Source organism: Sinocyclocheilus grahami, unplaced genomic scaffold, assembly GCF_001515645.1.
Source record: "Sinocyclocheilus grahami isolate Dianchi unplaced genomic scaffold, SAMN03320097.WGS_v1.1 scaffold126.1, whole genome shotgun sequence".
Taxonomy (NCBI): Eukaryota; Metazoa; Chordata; class Actinopteri; order Cypriniformes; family Cyprinidae; genus Sinocyclocheilus; species Sinocyclocheilus grahami.
Genome location: NW_015505305.1, coordinates 1,112,960 through 1,130,721, shown reverse-complemented (window position 1 = coordinate 1,130,721; position 17,762 = coordinate 1,112,960). Strand labels below are relative to the sequence as shown.

The 17,762-nt window shown below is 37.1% G+C and overlaps 1 protein-coding gene across 1 annotated transcript; it reads right to left on the bottom strand.

Annotated features, from left to right (window-relative positions):
• Positions 1-126: 126 nt before the first annotated feature.
• On the bottom strand, positions 127-7,385 carry hgd (homogentisate 1,2-dioxygenase). Its single transcript, XM_016278834.1, has 13 exons — positions 7,111-7,385; positions 5,814-5,885; positions 5,656-5,744; positions 5,399-5,564; positions 5,213-5,304; positions 5,090-5,124; positions 4,867-4,946; positions 4,181-4,280; positions 3,961-4,085; positions 1,602-1,706; positions 1,395-1,521; positions 1,130-1,311; positions 127-1,059 (listed from the first exon to the last, which is right to left on the bottom strand). The coding sequence occupies exons 1-13, from the start codon at positions 7,123-7,125 to the stop codon at positions 916-918; spliced, it is 1,332 nt and encodes a 443-aa protein (XP_016134320.1). The 5' UTR covers positions 7,126-7,385; the 3' UTR covers positions 127-915.
• Between the last annotated feature and the right edge of the window lie 10,377 nt (positions 7,386-17,762).

The window sequence follows — 17,762 nt, the reverse complement described above, 5'->3', positions numbered from 1 at the left end:
CTACGTCATGAAGAGCCACGATCGGAAAAAAACTCTGAAACTTGTACGAATCCGGAAGATTTTTGGCACAGAAATACTGTCATACATCCAAGCTGTTTTTTGAAACTTTGTCCATGCTTAGCATGAGAATCCAACTCTTTAACAGTGTAAACAACCCTGAATGCATGAAACGGCATTTTCCCCCCCCCCCCCCTTTAAGTCAAGATACATGAGATGCAACTCAAGATGCAAAATTAATATAAGTCTTGTTTTCTGAAGGAATTATTAAAATTGTGATCTTATGGGACATATAAACTTGTTTTCCCTTTCAGGTTTCTTAGACCATTGACATATTTATTCTTGTTTTAATCATAAACCTTTTGATCAGCTTTGCAGAAAGCAAGACTTGTGTCATTTTTAAGAATCTTTAGACATCTGCACTAAAAAAACAAGACAAACGTACTAAGGAAGAGCATTACTTTTTTGCACAGTACAGTAAAAATTATTTTCATATACTAGTGGTTGGGAGCAGAGCTATTAAAGCTGCAAACATGGTTTTTTTTTGGTAAATGGATTAAAAAGTAAGAGACCTCTTGAATTTTGTATTTTCAAACTTTGAAAATAAGTGTAAAAGTGTTGCTATTACAACTCATGGTGTGCTCCCTAGACATTTACATTTTTATGCACTGTTCCCTTCAATTTATAACATATTTTCTTTGTCTTAAAAAGGCCTTTAAAACTGTCTTAAAATTTCCTTTATAAAACCTGCAGAAACCCTGCGTTTTGTTTTATTGGTTATCTAATAGCATGTTTTGTTTTTATATCGTAGAACATCTCTGGTTAACTCCATTCTAGAGAGAAAACCATTGTGAATCACCGATCTACGTCAGACAAATATTATGACGACTGTTGAGGTGTAACCATGTACTTCATGTTCTACTTGCTGCTGGGTTTCCAGTTTGGATTGAAGTGACTTTTTAAAGCCTCCCAGCATTTATAGTAGCTCTTATCGAGACGGTGGCAGGTGTCCAATCCCCACTTGGTCACAGCCATGCTGAAGGATGACTCAAACATGAATGCCTGTTGGATACAGCATTATTTAGAACATCATCTAGCCCTTTACATGATGTATTTCAAAATGAAACATTACCATAGTGCCCTCAGCAACTCTCTCTGGTTTGAGAACAGCTGTGCTGTTCTTCTCGAAACAGTCGACGTCAGGACCATGTGGAGTCATGATGCTGTGGAGACTGGCTCCTCCAGGCTGGAAACCTTCTTCCTTTGCTTCATAGTGGCCTTTGATTAATCCCATAAACTCGCTCATGCAGTTCCCTTTTAGCATAGATAGAGGGCGTTCTTTAACCGCATGAAATTTCACTTGGTTTCAATACAAGTATGTATCAACACAGACTTACTGTGGTAGTAAGGAGGCCGAAAGGTGTGATTAGCTACACCCCAACGAGGGGGAAAGATGACAAAATCTGCAATGGCCACACCTGGACGTGTGGATTTTGCTGTCAAAACGGTGAAAATCGACGGATCCTGGAAATAACGATTCAGGTAATTTGATTAACGGCGCAAATGCAGTGATTTTAAGACGTCAAATGAAGCAAATTACTTACAGCGTGATCAAACGCCACACAGTTGAGGACCATGAAGTTCTCCAGGTTGTATTTGTACGGTGTGTAGTTTCCGTGCCATGCCACCACATTAAATGGCGAAAAGTCCTATTTGAACACATTTAAAATGAAAAACAAACCATGTAATGAATTTCTGTAGGCTTTGAGTGTATAATCAATAGTAATGTAAACGCGAAACACTAAGACGTCCGTCCGATCAATGAATGCAGGGGCGGTTCTGGGGCAACAAGCTCGCTGGCTGGCACAGAGCCAGAGACACACACGTTTTTAAAGCGCTGCACATTATAACCAATCCCATACGATTCTGTTGAGTTTATGAATACAAAGACCAATCAGAGGCGTTCAGATGAGTCACCGCTGAAACACGCTGTTTCGTCACTGCGCGCTGCCTGACTGCAATCTCTGGCTAATTATCTCATCAGAAACAACAAAGTGAAGATGTACGAATGTAAGTAAGATATTAATTTTACAGTGTAAACAGCTTTAGAGATTATTATGGGAGTTTTTGAGAGTGCTTGAATTCGCTGGACTGAAGTGAAAATGTTCTTTGATAGTGTAAACGTTCTTTGCTCTCTTTTTGTACAATGAAAGTGTTATAGGCTAATTAGTAACTTACTATGTTTTTATTAACTTCACATTAAATACAAAGTCAGTCGTATTAAATATATTTAATGGTATGAAACTCTATCTGGTACTTAAGTAAAAAGACAAATTTTTATGCAAAGTTAACAGATTAATACTATTAGGCTACTTTACTGGAGAATTTACATAATCTATAAAGGTGCAAAATGCATTTACTTGCACATATTTGAGAATCGAGATATTTCATGATATATTTTGGAAATATAAAAAAAAATAAAACCCCTACTGAATAAAACATGGTTATATGTAATGGTTTTACTGGTTATAATGGGACTTGTATTGGTTTTACTGGAAACTGTAATGGACCCTGTTGGCCTCTACTGGTAATAGGTTGCCTTCTATTGGTGGCTTGTTAAAACCAATAAATCCTAATGGAATATGTCCCAAAACACACTACAGAAAACCATTTTTAATGGGTTTAATGATTAAAAATTTATTGTTTGTAATGTTATTTGTTGTGGAAATCATTAAAATTTTCTGTGATGGTTTTATTGTTTGTTTGTTTGTTTGTTTTTTTCAGTAGAAACATAAGCCTATATCTGTTTGTGGCTGCTGTGTGTCATATAACATATTTTAGTTGACATTGTTATAGATTACATCTAGATTGCAGCGATACATGTCATGGTGAAAAATTACTGAATGAATAATAGGCTACTTAAAGTAGTTTAAGATGAATTTTTAAATTGTGCCCCCTAAAAGCACAAAAGGCCCCTGTCTGGGCCCCCCCAGTTACTGTGGTCTAGAACCGCCCCTGAATGAATGCCCTCAATAAAAATGTTTAAACCGCTCCGTTTTGTTTTGATGCTCTACTCCTTCACTTGAAATAGTAGGTTACGGGGCGAAGAAATGTCTTCGTAAAAAAAAAAAAACACAATTTTATACACACTTCGCTTGATAATGTTGCAGCAGACAGATTTTGAATGCTGCCTGCAAAATCAATATAATTCATTACAGCAGAGACTGCCTGCTGTCCTGACCCTCATGTGCCCTCCTGTTGTTTCAACCTACCCACATGAATAAACACACACACACACACACACACACACCAAGTAAAATATCAGTCACAACTGTACACACAAACACAAATCCAGCGACTCAAACGTGTCTGTTTTTACAGTTACATTCAGTCACACAAAGGCATTCTCTGTGCACCCTGGGGTTTCTGGGACCCCCAGGTTTGTAATCTCACAGGCATAACAGTTCTCGGGATAACTCTACCAGACTCTATTAAAAAACTCATACACACAAAACACAAACATATTTTCCCAGTCAAGCAAATAATAAGTTAATTTAAGCAATTTTAGCACTCAGTTGGAGTACAAAACCACAGGATAAGGCTGTACCTTCTCCTTCAAGACAGTAAGCCATTTAAGAGTGTACAGATGGCGAGACCTGTCTGCTCAAGTATAGATTGCTCTATCTGCATTTTTTTTTCTTTTTTCATTACAATGAGTGATACTGTCTTGTGATGCTACTTTTTCGGTCTCTGATTTGCTCCTGACAGCCATAACAAGTCAATTATTCACTTGACAGGACACAGGGAAATAAATTAAGTGCAGAATGATGCTTGAAATCTTATTAAAGACTTATCCTGCATGGACAAATTGTGCATTTCATGTGTAATCTAACGTTCAGTGCCTTATTGATGCCAGCAGTGTTAGTAATGGGAATTACTAATGACACAATCATTTCACGGCACCTGTTGACATGAGAAGAGCTTTCCCTGGTACTTGTTGACAATGGTGTAACCTGTGGCTACAGTACGGTCCTCGTACCAAGCCACAGGTGTTTGGAAGTCCCTAGGGTTAGCCAGTCCATTTGCCCCTGCAATGCAGAACCAAATTAATAGACTTTTCTTAGCAGCTTATGAAAGGAATATGTTATTCAAAGACTTTACAAATAAATTGTGTTGTATATACCTATAGGACCCAGGTCAGGCAGCTCAAAATGGACCCCAAACACCTCTAGAATGTATCCCCTGGTTTCTCTAAACACATCAACACTAAAACGCATCCCTTGCTGGGAAACATAGAAGTTTTTTATTAAAAAGTGCAATTTCTATGCCATTTATCAGAATGTTGAATGCAAGCATGAATGTACAATACCATTAATAAGTTTGGGGTCAGTAAGGTTTTTTTTACTAAAAGAAATTAATAATTTTATTCAACAAGGATTCATTAAAATGCCATTAAAGACATCTATGATGTTACAAAAGATTTCGAATAAATACTGTTTTGAACATTCTGTTCATCAGAGAAACCTGAAAAAAACTATCACTGTTTCCACAAAAATATTATGCTGCACAACTGTTATTAACATTGATAATAAGATGACATTTCTGAAGGATTATGTGACACTGAAGACTGGAGTAATGGCTGATGACCACTCAACTTTGCCATCATAGGAATAAATTACATTTAAAAAAATTAAAATAGAAAGCAGTTTTTAAATTGTAACAATATTTAACATAATATTGTGTACATACGATACATTTTAAACTACATTCATTCGTTTTTTTTTAGTATTATTATTTGTTAGTCCATTAAAAAGTTGTACTAACCCCAAACTTTTGTATCTCATTGTTTTATAGATATTAGAGTGACACCTGAATGACACAAATCTCATTGGGCTCCACCATCATCTTCCCAAATTCTGTAGTAATCAGGATTTCGCCTTGTTGAGGCACTGAAACACAAATTGCAATAATAATCAAAAGGTGCTACTACTAAAAACATCTATATCACACATTAATCCTGAAAGATTATAAAATATTAAAAATATAATAATCTTGAAAAAATATGGCATGAATAACAAGACCACAAGCTTACCAATAAGGAAATCACCATCTGCGTTTTGGAAACATCTATGAAAAGAAAAGGTACCATCTTAAGAAACACTGTACAGAGAACACAGGTCAAATTATTGGTGAGTTGAATCCAATTCAAACTGACTTGTCAATCATTGAAGTGTTACAGGTGAACATGTGGATGGCGATTCCATTACGAGATTTTGAATCTCCAGCTCCACAGACTGTATGTAGACCCTGAAAATATCAAACTGATGACAATGGGCATCGCTGAGAATGATTTAAATATGAAGGCCATATGAGCAGTAAGTACAAGGATGACATTTTTTACCGATATGAAATCCACTTTTTTCTCAGAAGATTTGGGGATGTTAAACGGCTTCCAAAGCAGCTGGTTGGGGTCAGGCTCCACTTCATTCCAGCTCTCTGTGAGATCTCCACAGCTCATCGGAGTGAAAGGCTTGTGGCGCACAGAGGGTAAAATGCGGTACAGCCAGCTATAAGCATAAAGGTTTGCTGTGCTCAGTTCTTACAAATCATAAGGGTTAAGGTTTGACTGTTATGTTGCATACTGATTTTTTTATATACCTTCTCTTATTGGTTGACCGTGGGCAAGTGAAGGCAGAACCAGAGAGTTGCTCAGCATATAGGCCATATGGACACACTTGTGGATTGTTCTATAAAACAATAAACTAAACTGAGTATTTGATGTGTAATGTTAATTGGTCAGGAAGTTCTTGTATTACCTGTCCCTCAGGTAGAGATCCTGGACAGCGAGAGTCCTCAGAGGCAAACTCATTTCCAAAACCGCTCATGTACTACAAACACAGTTATTTCAACAGCATTGATTAAATATGAGTTTTTTACTTTCAGAACAAACTAAGTGGCGAAATGTGACAAAAGACCAGAAAAAAACACAAAAGTAGCTGTGGACCATCTGAGCATCTCTCCCTTCTTATGAATGAGCGACAACAAATGTTGTCAACAAAGCAGCTCTTAAACATCTCAAGTCTGTATAATTGAAAACTAAATCTATGGAAGGGTTCAACTCATAGGAATGAAGATTTCACTTTAATTTAAGATTTCACCTGACAACAATGTTTCTTTTTGCCAGTTGTTTACATTCTACTTGTCTACAAGTTGACAGTTGAGATCAGCAAGAGTCCACTGTAGTAGACTGTAAAATTCCTTTTGACATTAGGCTTTTGTTTTATAAAACGAGTAATCTGTTGAAAAAGCATTCATAAACTTAATGTTATATGCAGCCTACATTTTATGTAGCCTAGAGCCGAGATTAACTTAATCTGGGCAGCTGCAGATTCCAGTGATCTGATTGGCCAAATTGAAACGCCCCCCCCCCCTCTCCTCCTCTTGTAACGATGACATGTAAAAATTCATTTGAATGAATCGGTTCTTTCGAACAGTTCGCTTCAAAGAATCGATTCATACAATCAATTGAGCGATGTCCCTGGAGTTGTATATTGCTTGTTATAAATCATTAGAGAGAGAAAAAAACATATACTTACTGTTTAAGTTTTATTAATGATGGTGTTTGTTGTAATGTCATGTGTCCCAGTTAAGTTAGTTGTTCAGTTCTATAATTCAGCTCACTATAAAACTAAACTATAAAGTCTTATTTACATTAAACAAAAATAGAAATTCAGCTACATGTCCCGATGAGATGTCCATTCGTGAACTGCTCTAAAAGAAAACAAATCGTTTGGTGAAACGCCTCTACCTATTCAATAAAAAGATCCGACTCAAAAGAGAGATTCGGACCTCACTATGCTCATAGGATATTTCGGTGACTCCACAGCGCTACTTCAAACATAATAACAAGCATAGATTTTGCAGTTGGTTTATGTCTCCAAATAAAAATGAAAAAAAAAAAAAGTATTTAACGAAAACGTCGTATAACTGGAAAAAGTTCGTGAATAAACTGCATTAGGCCTGCGATACAATTACAATAGGCTATGTAAGTTTATTGAACTTAATGTTTTATTTTAGACAAGCAATCGTCCAGGCAGTCCAAAGTGCACTTACCTTCAAACCAGCCATTGTTGCGTTATTATCTAATGCAGTTTAGTAATAGCCTATATAAACTTTTAAAAATGAACTGCAACTTTGCACAGATGCACTTTCCTCAGAAGATCTGCTAGCACTGGTCCCTTGAAACCGCTTGCACCGAGTACGCGCTCTCTTGCAGCAGAAGACAAGAGGGAGGAACTTGGGTCGTATTTACGTTTTTCTCAATATGGCTTTAATTAGACTCAGACACCACTCGTGACGCAACCAGATTTGGGCAACGTTTAGGAGGAGAGGAGGAGAGGTTTGATGTCCACAGATTGAGCAGAGAATGACCCCGGCACAGGTACAACAAATGGCAGTTCAGGCAAGTCCAATTCTCAGGTCTTTAACAAATGCACGTAGGCCTGTTTCTTTTTAAATATAGAAGAGATCAAGGAAGGTTTAGCTTTTTAGTAGTAGCCTACTGTACACATGTATTTGTTTGGATTTTTATCCCCAAGTTTACTCAAATCCTATATTATCATATTAGTGGAAATGTTATCACAAAAGTTAATAAAAAATGTATTCCAAATGTAATACATATGAAAAAACAAATACAATTACAAGCAAATATAGAAATATACCATCAAAGGCTAACGACAGGTTAATCACATTTACACAGTGGTAAATGCCTACACACTATCTGTTTGTGTGTCCATTATATAGCACTAGAAAGTAGTGTCACAACCAGTGTTGGGTTTAATGCTTTACTAAGTAATTAATTACTGTAACTTAATTACTTTTCTTTTGAAAAGGTAAGGGATTACTCTGAATTTTTCTGTAATTTAATTACAGTTACTTCTGATGTAATAGCATTAAATACTATATAAAACAATTCTGTATAGTGGATTGACCATCAAAATATAACATCTGATGTTAAAATGTATGTTTTTAATGTAACCTTTTCCCTTTAAATACTTTGGTCAGTTCGAGATTTATTTATTTTAGAATTGAAAGAGCGTTTCACGTTTATCCTTGGATTGTTTAACTGGTCGAGGTTTATATAAGATTTAGAAAGTAATAAGTCATGAAATACTTTTTAGATACAGCGATTAGTAAAGTAGTCTAATTACACTGTTGAAGATGTAATTAGTAGCTATTAATTAATTACGTTTTTAGACTAACTTACCCAACACTGGTCACAACCCTCTCCATCTTGTCAAACATATTTCTAGTTTTATTTTTGTATTTATTATAACATGTAGATGTCGTGTGGATGTAATATATCAGATTTAACAAGAAAACCTGCTGATGATCACAAATCAAAATGCAAGATGTCATGTTACTTTAACTGATGCTACAAGTCTAAGTCTATAAAGGAAATGTGTAACTTGTACATGCTTCATCCTGCACTGCACTTAGAAGGCCAGAGCTGTTCAAATGCTGTAGTTGTTTCCATAATTTAAACATAGCCAACAGGCCGTGCCATTATGAAGGTTTGTGTCTGGTTCCACAGTATGACACTGAATTCGGGCACCGGTCCAATTGTGCATTTCTTTCTGAGAAAATGAATAGGCGTAATAAAAAACAGAAAACAATATCACATCGAATCAATTTGCTTCTTTCATTCCACACACTATTCCCTTTCTCTCATTTTTTGGGGAGGTGATGTGTTGGTGGGGTAAATTATGGCAATTCTCATGGTGAGGCGCAAATAAACTCAGAGCGGCAGAAGTAACTGTTCTCTACTGAAGCGTGCAGCTGTGCCGAGACTCCCGCTGGCAGGCCGTTTAGGTGCTGTGCTCATGTCGAGAAAGACTAATGCTGGAAAATATCTCGACCCAGTCTGCGGAAATTGATCTGCTCCTCAGGGAAAAAAATGACTGATTTTAATTTTGTCACGCCTCTCTCTCTCCTTTCTTAAAGTAAGCTGCATTCTTCCACAGGCAATAGAGTGACAAAAATGTCTCATGCTAGGTGCACAGATGAGCAAGAGTATTTTCTACAATATAGCCTTGATGTTCTCCCCCCGGACAAACTACCATGTTGATGGACTTGAAATCAATCCCCCACACATTCCGTTCAGTGCAATTCACAATCACAGGATGCAAGGCAGTCCATAAATCCTGGAAATTCAGGATAGATGGTAGAGCTACTGTGTATGGATTTTTGGAGGCACCCCAAACCGAGCCTGATGCATGATCAAGTGTATGATAAATGTGCTTCCAAATGCTGCGTCCTGATCCCTCTCACCTCATGCTGCAGTTCCATTTACGCTGAATAGATTTGCTGAGACACCCACTGTCCCCTTTTAAAATGAAGAGCAACTGGTCTTGTTAAGGGAGTCTCTCCAGTGGCTGTAATGTTATGCAAATGGTTTAATATGAAGATAAAGACAGTAGTGGCATGCTACGCTCTACCAGTTCAAGCCCCGGTGGATCCTCAGAGCCTTCACTAATGAGAGAGGGATTATTCTGGAGTCATTAAATGGTGCCCTCCCTGACATTTCTCCCCTCCTCCCCTGGTTATGCCCATTAATGCACTGTACACAGACTTTAGAGATACCTTTTACCACCGGCTCCTGTTTTTTTACACAGAATGTCACTGAATAGCAAATTACATTCTCTTCCCACAGAGAAAATTGCTTTTGAATTGCTTAGTTATAAGGATTTCTTTTTTTTTTTTTAGGAAGGAGGGGGTGAAAACATGCGAAAACATAATTACTTGTGTTGAAAATCTCATTGGCAGTTGTTTCTGCTGGTTGCTCAGGAAATTTATTTAAGGAATTATGCGGAAATGCATCTGTTTATGTTTGGACATGCACAAAAACTGCACTTTTATTGACGACTACTACTAGTGCATTAAGTATAATATAACTGACACAATATCGCACAAGCTAGACGAGCTAGCTATAATGGTTCAGATTTGGCGAGATAGCTTAGCACTAATTTCAAAGAACAGCAGGGATTACGGTAATATCTGATGGATTCACAATTGCTGATACTGAACAACACCTGCCACACTCTTAGAAATAAAGTTACTTTATTGGCATTGATGTTTTCATGAAGAACCTCTAACTTCCATAGAACCTTTGCATGGAACAAAATGCTCTTTGAAGTGGAAAAAGGTTCTTCAGATTAAAATGTTCTTCACAGAGAAAAAGGTTCTTTAAAGATGGGTTTACTGAAAGGTTCTTTGGGGAACCAAAAATCATTCTTCTATGGCATCGCAGCAAAAAAGGTTCTTTGAAGTAGATATATGTTCTTTAGATTATTAAAATGTTCTTCACAGAGAAAAAGGTTCTTTAAAGATGGGTTTACTGAAAGGTTCTTTGGGGAACCAAAAATCATTCTTCTATGGCATCGCAGCAAAAAAGGTTCTTTGAAGTAGATATATGTTCTTTAGATTATTAAAATGTTCTTCTCAAAAAGAAAACTGGTTCTTTTAGGAAATGTTCACTGAAAGGTTCTTTGAGGAACCAAAAATGATTCATCTACACTCTTAAAAATAAAGGTTATAAAAGAGCCTTAGAACCAATTTTGGTTCCCCAGAGAACCTTTCGGTTCTTAAAAGAACCATTTTTTCGTAGTGTGGGGATCATTTGAATAGTCTGAAGAACCTTTTTCCACTTTAAAGAACCTTTTTTGCATCAGATGTGTTCTATGGATCTCAAAGGTTTTTCATTGAACCATCAATACCTTCAAGACCCTTTTGGAACCTTTATTTTTAAGAGTGACATGTTGCATCAAACTCATTCTAAGCTCAAGGAGGAAATTTGGTTTGAGTTTTGTGAGTGAAAAAGAAAAACAAAGAATTGATAAGTGAATGGCAGACAAAATAGTGGATGACCCATGGATGTCTACTGTAGCTTTTTGACCCTGTTAAATTCCTGTTGTTGCAAACAAGAATGAGTCCGCAATGACCCTGAGGGACAGACCAAATTTATTGTTACAACTTCCTAACCACAGGGACTCCAAGCACCAAGAAATGGAGGAGTAAGAAATCCAGTATAGATTGCATGGCTTCACTCGGCTCCCCATCATGCAACCCGGGATCAAAACGTTTTTGTCTCTTCCACTAAATTGGTCCGGAGGGCTTGGAGAGCAGTCAGCTTCTACTAATGATGCCCTCCGATACATTCACATAAAATTCTTGGCCTTTTCACACACACATTGCAGCCCATCGCAAACACACAAACAAAGCAAAATATCCCCTTTTATCACTGTCAGCCACCCCTGACCACTTCCAATCTGCCAGCAACAGGGAAGCAAAACAAACATAACTATGGGAGCTAGAGTCCTGAAGGAAAAAAAGGAAGAGGGGAATAGAATAACTGGCCTCGTGTGGAGGCAGAGACTGGAGACAGGGATGGAGCTGGACTGAGCCAGAGGAGAGCTGTCACAGCAGCCATTACCATCACAGCTGAACTCCAGAGAAGCCAACTCGGCACCACGCAGGCAGCTAATTTAATTTGAGATGAAGTCTCTGATGAACTGCTGGGGATTATCCCCTATAAGTTTCCACAGACCTCATTAACAATACCCCAAGCCATTATGTTTGGTGCTTTATCAACATCTCCTGGGTCTGGCTGAATTAATCATATAGGCAAGCAAATTTTAGGCAAAGTTTAGGCCTACAGTGCAACACCAATTTAGGGTTTTTCCAATTTTCTTTTGATGCCTTCCATCTCCACTAGATGTCAGTAGAACCAATACAACACATTGGTTATGTACAACCACTGGCCATTTGATCAAGATGGTCCTCACTGCAGAACACAAGATCCAGGGGCAACTCCTCCCACCTTACATATACCTAAACCTACCCGTCTCCACCCCCTGATCCCTAAACCCACCCATCTCCACCCCCTAGATGTGGTTCCAACCCTGCCCCCTGGATCTTTGTTTTGCAGTGAGGGGCTACTGATTTGATCGCCTGTCACAATACTAGGTCTGCCGTACATCAAATTTTGATTGACTCAAAAAAATTAAATAAAAAATAAACCCTTACATACAATATAGATGAAAGGTTTTCAAATATCAATAACTTTTTTAAAATAAATAAATAAACTTAAAAAAAAACTATAGGCTACTTCTACCAACATTGCTTTTATCAAGAATTTCGACCTTTTAATGAGATTTGTAAAAACATTTTACTTTTTTCTTTTACAATCCCATAGGCCTACACCACAGGCCTACACATTTATTTTTTTACTTCAAGCCCCACAAAATAAATAATAATAATAATAATTTTGATTCAGAAATCGAAAAGATGTCCACCATAAAAGATTGAAGTAATTTCTGAATGAAATTATTATGCTTTATTTTTATTTATTTATTTATGTTTAATAACTTAATAGATCGGGGTAAAAAAAATATAGCGTCTTGTATAGCCTCCTGTTTCAAGATGGTAAAATATTATTCCATAATACATTACCTCCTTCTGTGATGTTCTCCGGCTCTGATAAAGCCCAGCGAAATGCAAGAAATTCCGTTTCCTGATGTCGTTGAAAACCTCTTGATTACTTCTTTTATACGATCGTCTAAATGTCATTTATTTCCTTGTGTCGTTTTTCCTAAATTTACATAAAACTCAGACAAGGTCAGATATCAACTAAGTCCCTAATTTACTCTAATCAACTTTCATTTGCATGGCGATATTTGCGCGCGTTATTGACGCTAACTGAATAAATGGACTTCTTCAAACTCAAGGGGAGAGGTTTTGATAAGCTCATGGGAGAAGAAGAATAATTTGCATGTATTACTTTGATTAACTTAATGAAGGATTGTCATTCTTGAATTTAGACATTCATATTCTTTCCAAGAAGCAATCAATAAAGGGCAAGAGCACCTCTTTCATCAGCGCACTAACCCTCTTTACAGGCAAAAAGAAATAAAATACAATAAATATATGCTAAGTCCAGAAGCCCCTGTACACTTCTTCAGGCCTAAACGATAATAAGATCGCAGAGGCAAAATTGTTCCAACTCATATTTGTGACCTTTCACCCAAATGCATTATTAAAAAAGTCATTCCACGCTTCACGTTCCACAAATCGATAAGAATGCAGAGAAGACCTCACCGTCTCCTCTAATCTACAAAAAATGACATTCAGTCAGACTTATTTGAAATGATGCGCAAAAAAAAAACTTGAAAAACTTCCAAATGAGGCCAGTCGCCCGCAACTGTATGAGTATGGAGACCGAAACCTGCAAAAACAATAAATAAATAAATATGCAAATAAATAAATAAATGTCTGTATAAATACACAAATTCTTGTTTAAATACATATATAAATAATTAAACGTGATTAATGTAGGCAAATAAATAAAATAAATTGGTGGACAAATGAAAAATGTTTAAGTAAATGCTAAACTCATCCTATTTATTTTCCTTTGATCACTCATTTATTTCTGAATGTAGTTCCGCATTTATTTTTCCTCTGCACAACATGCTAATGAGAGGGTGTCAACCATGGACTTGGTCGGGTCTTGTGATAGCTGGGGGCGTGGCTTTCCTGTAGGCTTGCTGCGATAGACGGTGTTGACGGTGATACCGGTGTAAGCCACCGTCGTTTTGATTCTTTTATAATAATAAAAATCTTTTAGTTCAGTAAAAGAACAGACACTACAATTAAAAACTGAACACGGCTGCTCAATGCAGTGTGCCGAACGACAGTCGCATCACAGATCCGATTTCATTTCTCCAGTGAGGAGAGCGAGTCGAGCTGACTGACAAGAAGAGTGAGGTGAGACAGACAAGACGATCGCGGATGATTTTGTTTCAAAACGAGACACAAAAGCGCCTGTTTGGTAATATTTTGGATTTTGAAAAGCCTGTTGACTTTTGCCGTTTATCTAAGGTGATTTTGGAAGTTTTTTTAAACATTCGTTTCTTATTTAATTGGTTCCACATTATTTGCTGATTTTTACTTTTAAACTTTGCGTCATTTATTTATTTTATTTGACATCAAGGTGTATGCCGTGCCTCCAAGCTTTCTTACTCATTTTGCTAATAAACGTTCTACATTTCTTATTTATTTGGTTATATATTATACATATTTACTTAGCCTATTTCCAGTTTTGTATACCTATTTAAACTCTATGTAAGTTATTTGTTATTTTATATTAGGCATAGCCTGCCCTATAGAATGGTGTATTTGTTTTGTTAATAAAAGTTATATGTTTTATATATACGCTAAAGTGAATTTGACGTTGTATTTTGTTGTTGCATTCAAGCAATTGACGCCTAACTGCCACTAATTCAAAAGTGAAAGTAAAATGCGCACAACGCTTTTAAGCTATTTAAAAGCGACGGAAAGTGAGGAAAAGAGGGAAAATTCAAACAAACTAAAAACTAACAATTGCATTACGCCGAATTGCCGCTATTTCAAAGTGAAAGTAAAATGCGCACGCCGCTTTTACAAGCTATTTAAAAGCGAAAGAAAGTTAGGAAAAGAGGGAACGCCCCCGCCCCACCCCCACGGTGATACCGGTGTTGTCACGCGCCGATTAACCGGTGGGAAAATTTCCTCACCGACACAACCCTACTTTCCTGCTGACAGGAAATGCAAGGTGTTAATCCAGTATGGCCTACGTAAAGTCACTTTTTCCGTTCAACAGAGCAAGATACATAAAAACTGAGCTGTATTGTCCGTACAGTATCTGTGACTTTACAAACGACCCAAAGAAATGGCTAGTGTCCTTTCCTGACGTCATTTTTTGTAACACCATTGAGTCTCCAGCTAGAGACAACTGTAATATCAGTATCCCATGGTCATCGTGAGATCGTTTAATCGAGGAACAGACCGTTTTTTCCCCATTAGTTATCAGAACAGAAAATACAGGCGACAAAAGTATGTTTATTAAGCAAATAACGGTTCAGTATTGCAATTAAGAGCTATGTAAGCATTAATATTTTACATTAGCCACTTAAAATCTTTTATGATTTAGCTCTCTCATGATTATATCTACAAAACTAACACTATGAAAAAGTGTAAGACAATAATCAGTCCCCTTGACTGATGAAGTTAATACGCATGCGCAGGCAAACGCTAAAGCGCGTCACACACGAGCCGCCTACTCTTGCTTAATTGACACCCTCTCATTAGCATGTTGCGCAGAGGGAAAAAATGTGGAACTACATTCAGAAATAAATGAGTGATCAAAAGGAAAATAATTAGGATGAGTTTAGCATTTCCTTAAACATTTTCCATTTGCCCACCAATTTATATTATTTATTTGCCTACTTTCATCACATGTATAATTATTTATTTATGTATTTAAACAAGAATACGTGTATTTATGCACACATTTATTTATTTAGTGTGTTTATTTATTTATTGTTTTTGCAGGTTTCGTCCTCCATATATGAGGCTACTGCACCGTAATATAAATTGGGGTTGGAGAGGCAGGGGTCGTCAAACAAACCCAAATAAGACCTGAATCCTGAAAGTACACAATGTTTTAACATATGTAGTATATATGTTCAAACTGCTGTTCCAAAAGACGTTTAGTTACCACAAAAACTGTCTACAAGAGTGCGCGAAATAACTGCCAGCGACACGGCACGCAAGTGTCGCATTCACTTGAGGAAGTTACCATAGAAACAGTTCGCTGGCTGCTCTGCCGCTTTCAGGTAGGATCGTGCAAAAAAAACACACACAAAAAAAAACAGTTGACCTACTGTAATTATTTACAGTTTTATTATAAGTATTATATTAAAAGTGTAACCTAGTAACCATGGTTTTCTGGCGTACTGATTACCATTTGTATAACCACAGTTTTACTACAAATAGCATGGTTAAACTACGGCCAGTGTAGAAAAACCATGATTAATTTGTTTTTTACCATGATTTAACTATGGATCATTTTCGTATGAGGTTTTTCGAAGCATTCTGTGTGAATGGCCACTGGGTCGAGAAAAGGTCAGTTTAAGAGAAAGTGCATGAAAACCTGCCATTGTTATTCGAGGCTATCAAAAGTGGGCTAAGCCAAAACTGGTTCATTTGCATTACTTAGAAGACAGGATTCTATTTAATGTTCTGAATGATAAAGGAAGCACCTGTTTGGTGAGCTGAAGTTGAAGTGAGATAGGCTAATCAAAGTTTTTGTCAGCTCTAAGACAATGGTCCCTCTGGCCCGAAAGAGAAAATTGGCACTAAATTCATTAACTGTTGACTTCTGCATCAACGAAGCAGTAATACCCCAATCTACATGAATGTCAGATGTCGTCACTCTCAGGCTATCAACCTGTCATCTTCATGATCTTTATCATTATTGTCTTACCCATGTAAACAATGCAATGCACGGCACTTAAAAAGGTAGTTTACCCAAAAAATAATATGATATCATTTACTCACTCATATGTCAATTCAAACTTGTATGACTTTATTTTTTCCCCTGAGAAACACAAACTATGAATCAAAATTTGGGCCTGCTGTGATTGTTAGTAAACTCAATAACTCACAAAAAATAATTGTGCTAATTAACAAACATTAAATGACTGTTGGCCATGGTTGTGAACTTGGATGGCCACTGCAAGTCATGCATCTGACAATACGATATGTATTAATAATGTCTGTGAGCTGCAGACTCTCAAAACGGAGCAAAGTCCAGTCAGTGTTATCACTCAGCATGCACAGAAGAATCTTTCTGAAAGCCCACAAATAAACAATAATAATTTGCCATGCAAGCAATAAAGCAACTGTGATCCTATTTACTTGTGACTTCAACGACAGGATAATCTTTGGTTAAAATGTTCTTCCTTCTCTCCCTCTTTTTTAAATAAATTCAAATTATCGAGTCAGTTGAACAAAATTAGAGTCCTTTTGTTTTTATTAGTGCGTATTACTGTTGAAAATTACAGATGATCATTGCGTTCTAGATTGCTATTGTTGTTCCGATCATTGACTGTCATTCTAAACTTAAGCTAACAAAGTCATTAAATTGACTCCCTCGCGCTCTCATTATGCGTGGTGTTAATAACCACTAATTAACTTTGCTTACGCGAGCGTCTGAGAGCACATCTTTTTGTTCGCCCTTTCAAGCAGAGCAGCATCCAATTAACACAGCAACAGGAATGAAGACACACCACCTCTGGAGCACAACTGTCATCAGTGTGGCTCCTAAATTCAACAGTGAGCCGCAAACCACACAGTAACCTCTACCACCAACTAATTCATAATCGGAACTTCCTGCTCATGTCTGTTTTGAGACAGACAGACAGACAGATAGACAGATAGACAGATAGACAGATAGACAGATAGATAGATAGATAGATAGATAGATAGATAGATAGATAGATAGATAGATAGATAGATAGACAGACAGACAGACAGACAGACAGATAGACAGACAGACAGACAGACAGACAGACAGATAGATAGAAACCACAAAATGTTTTAAATTAATATGCAATTATCCGTGATTATCCACCATCAAAACGAAATGTGGCGGAAACCTTCCACATGAATTACAACTGATGATTTAAAATAGCATCAATCACGATGCAGTTCTTGTTTAGGTTTTTTTTGCTCAACAGACTGGATTTGTCCATGAGCGCTGTTCTTAACGCCAGGAGATGGCGCTGCTTGAAAACGTGGGAGTGATGGGGTCTATATTAGGGATTTAGGCACTCCAAGGCACAGCTGTTGAGCTGTTGAGCTGTTGGTATAACATCACCGAAACGATG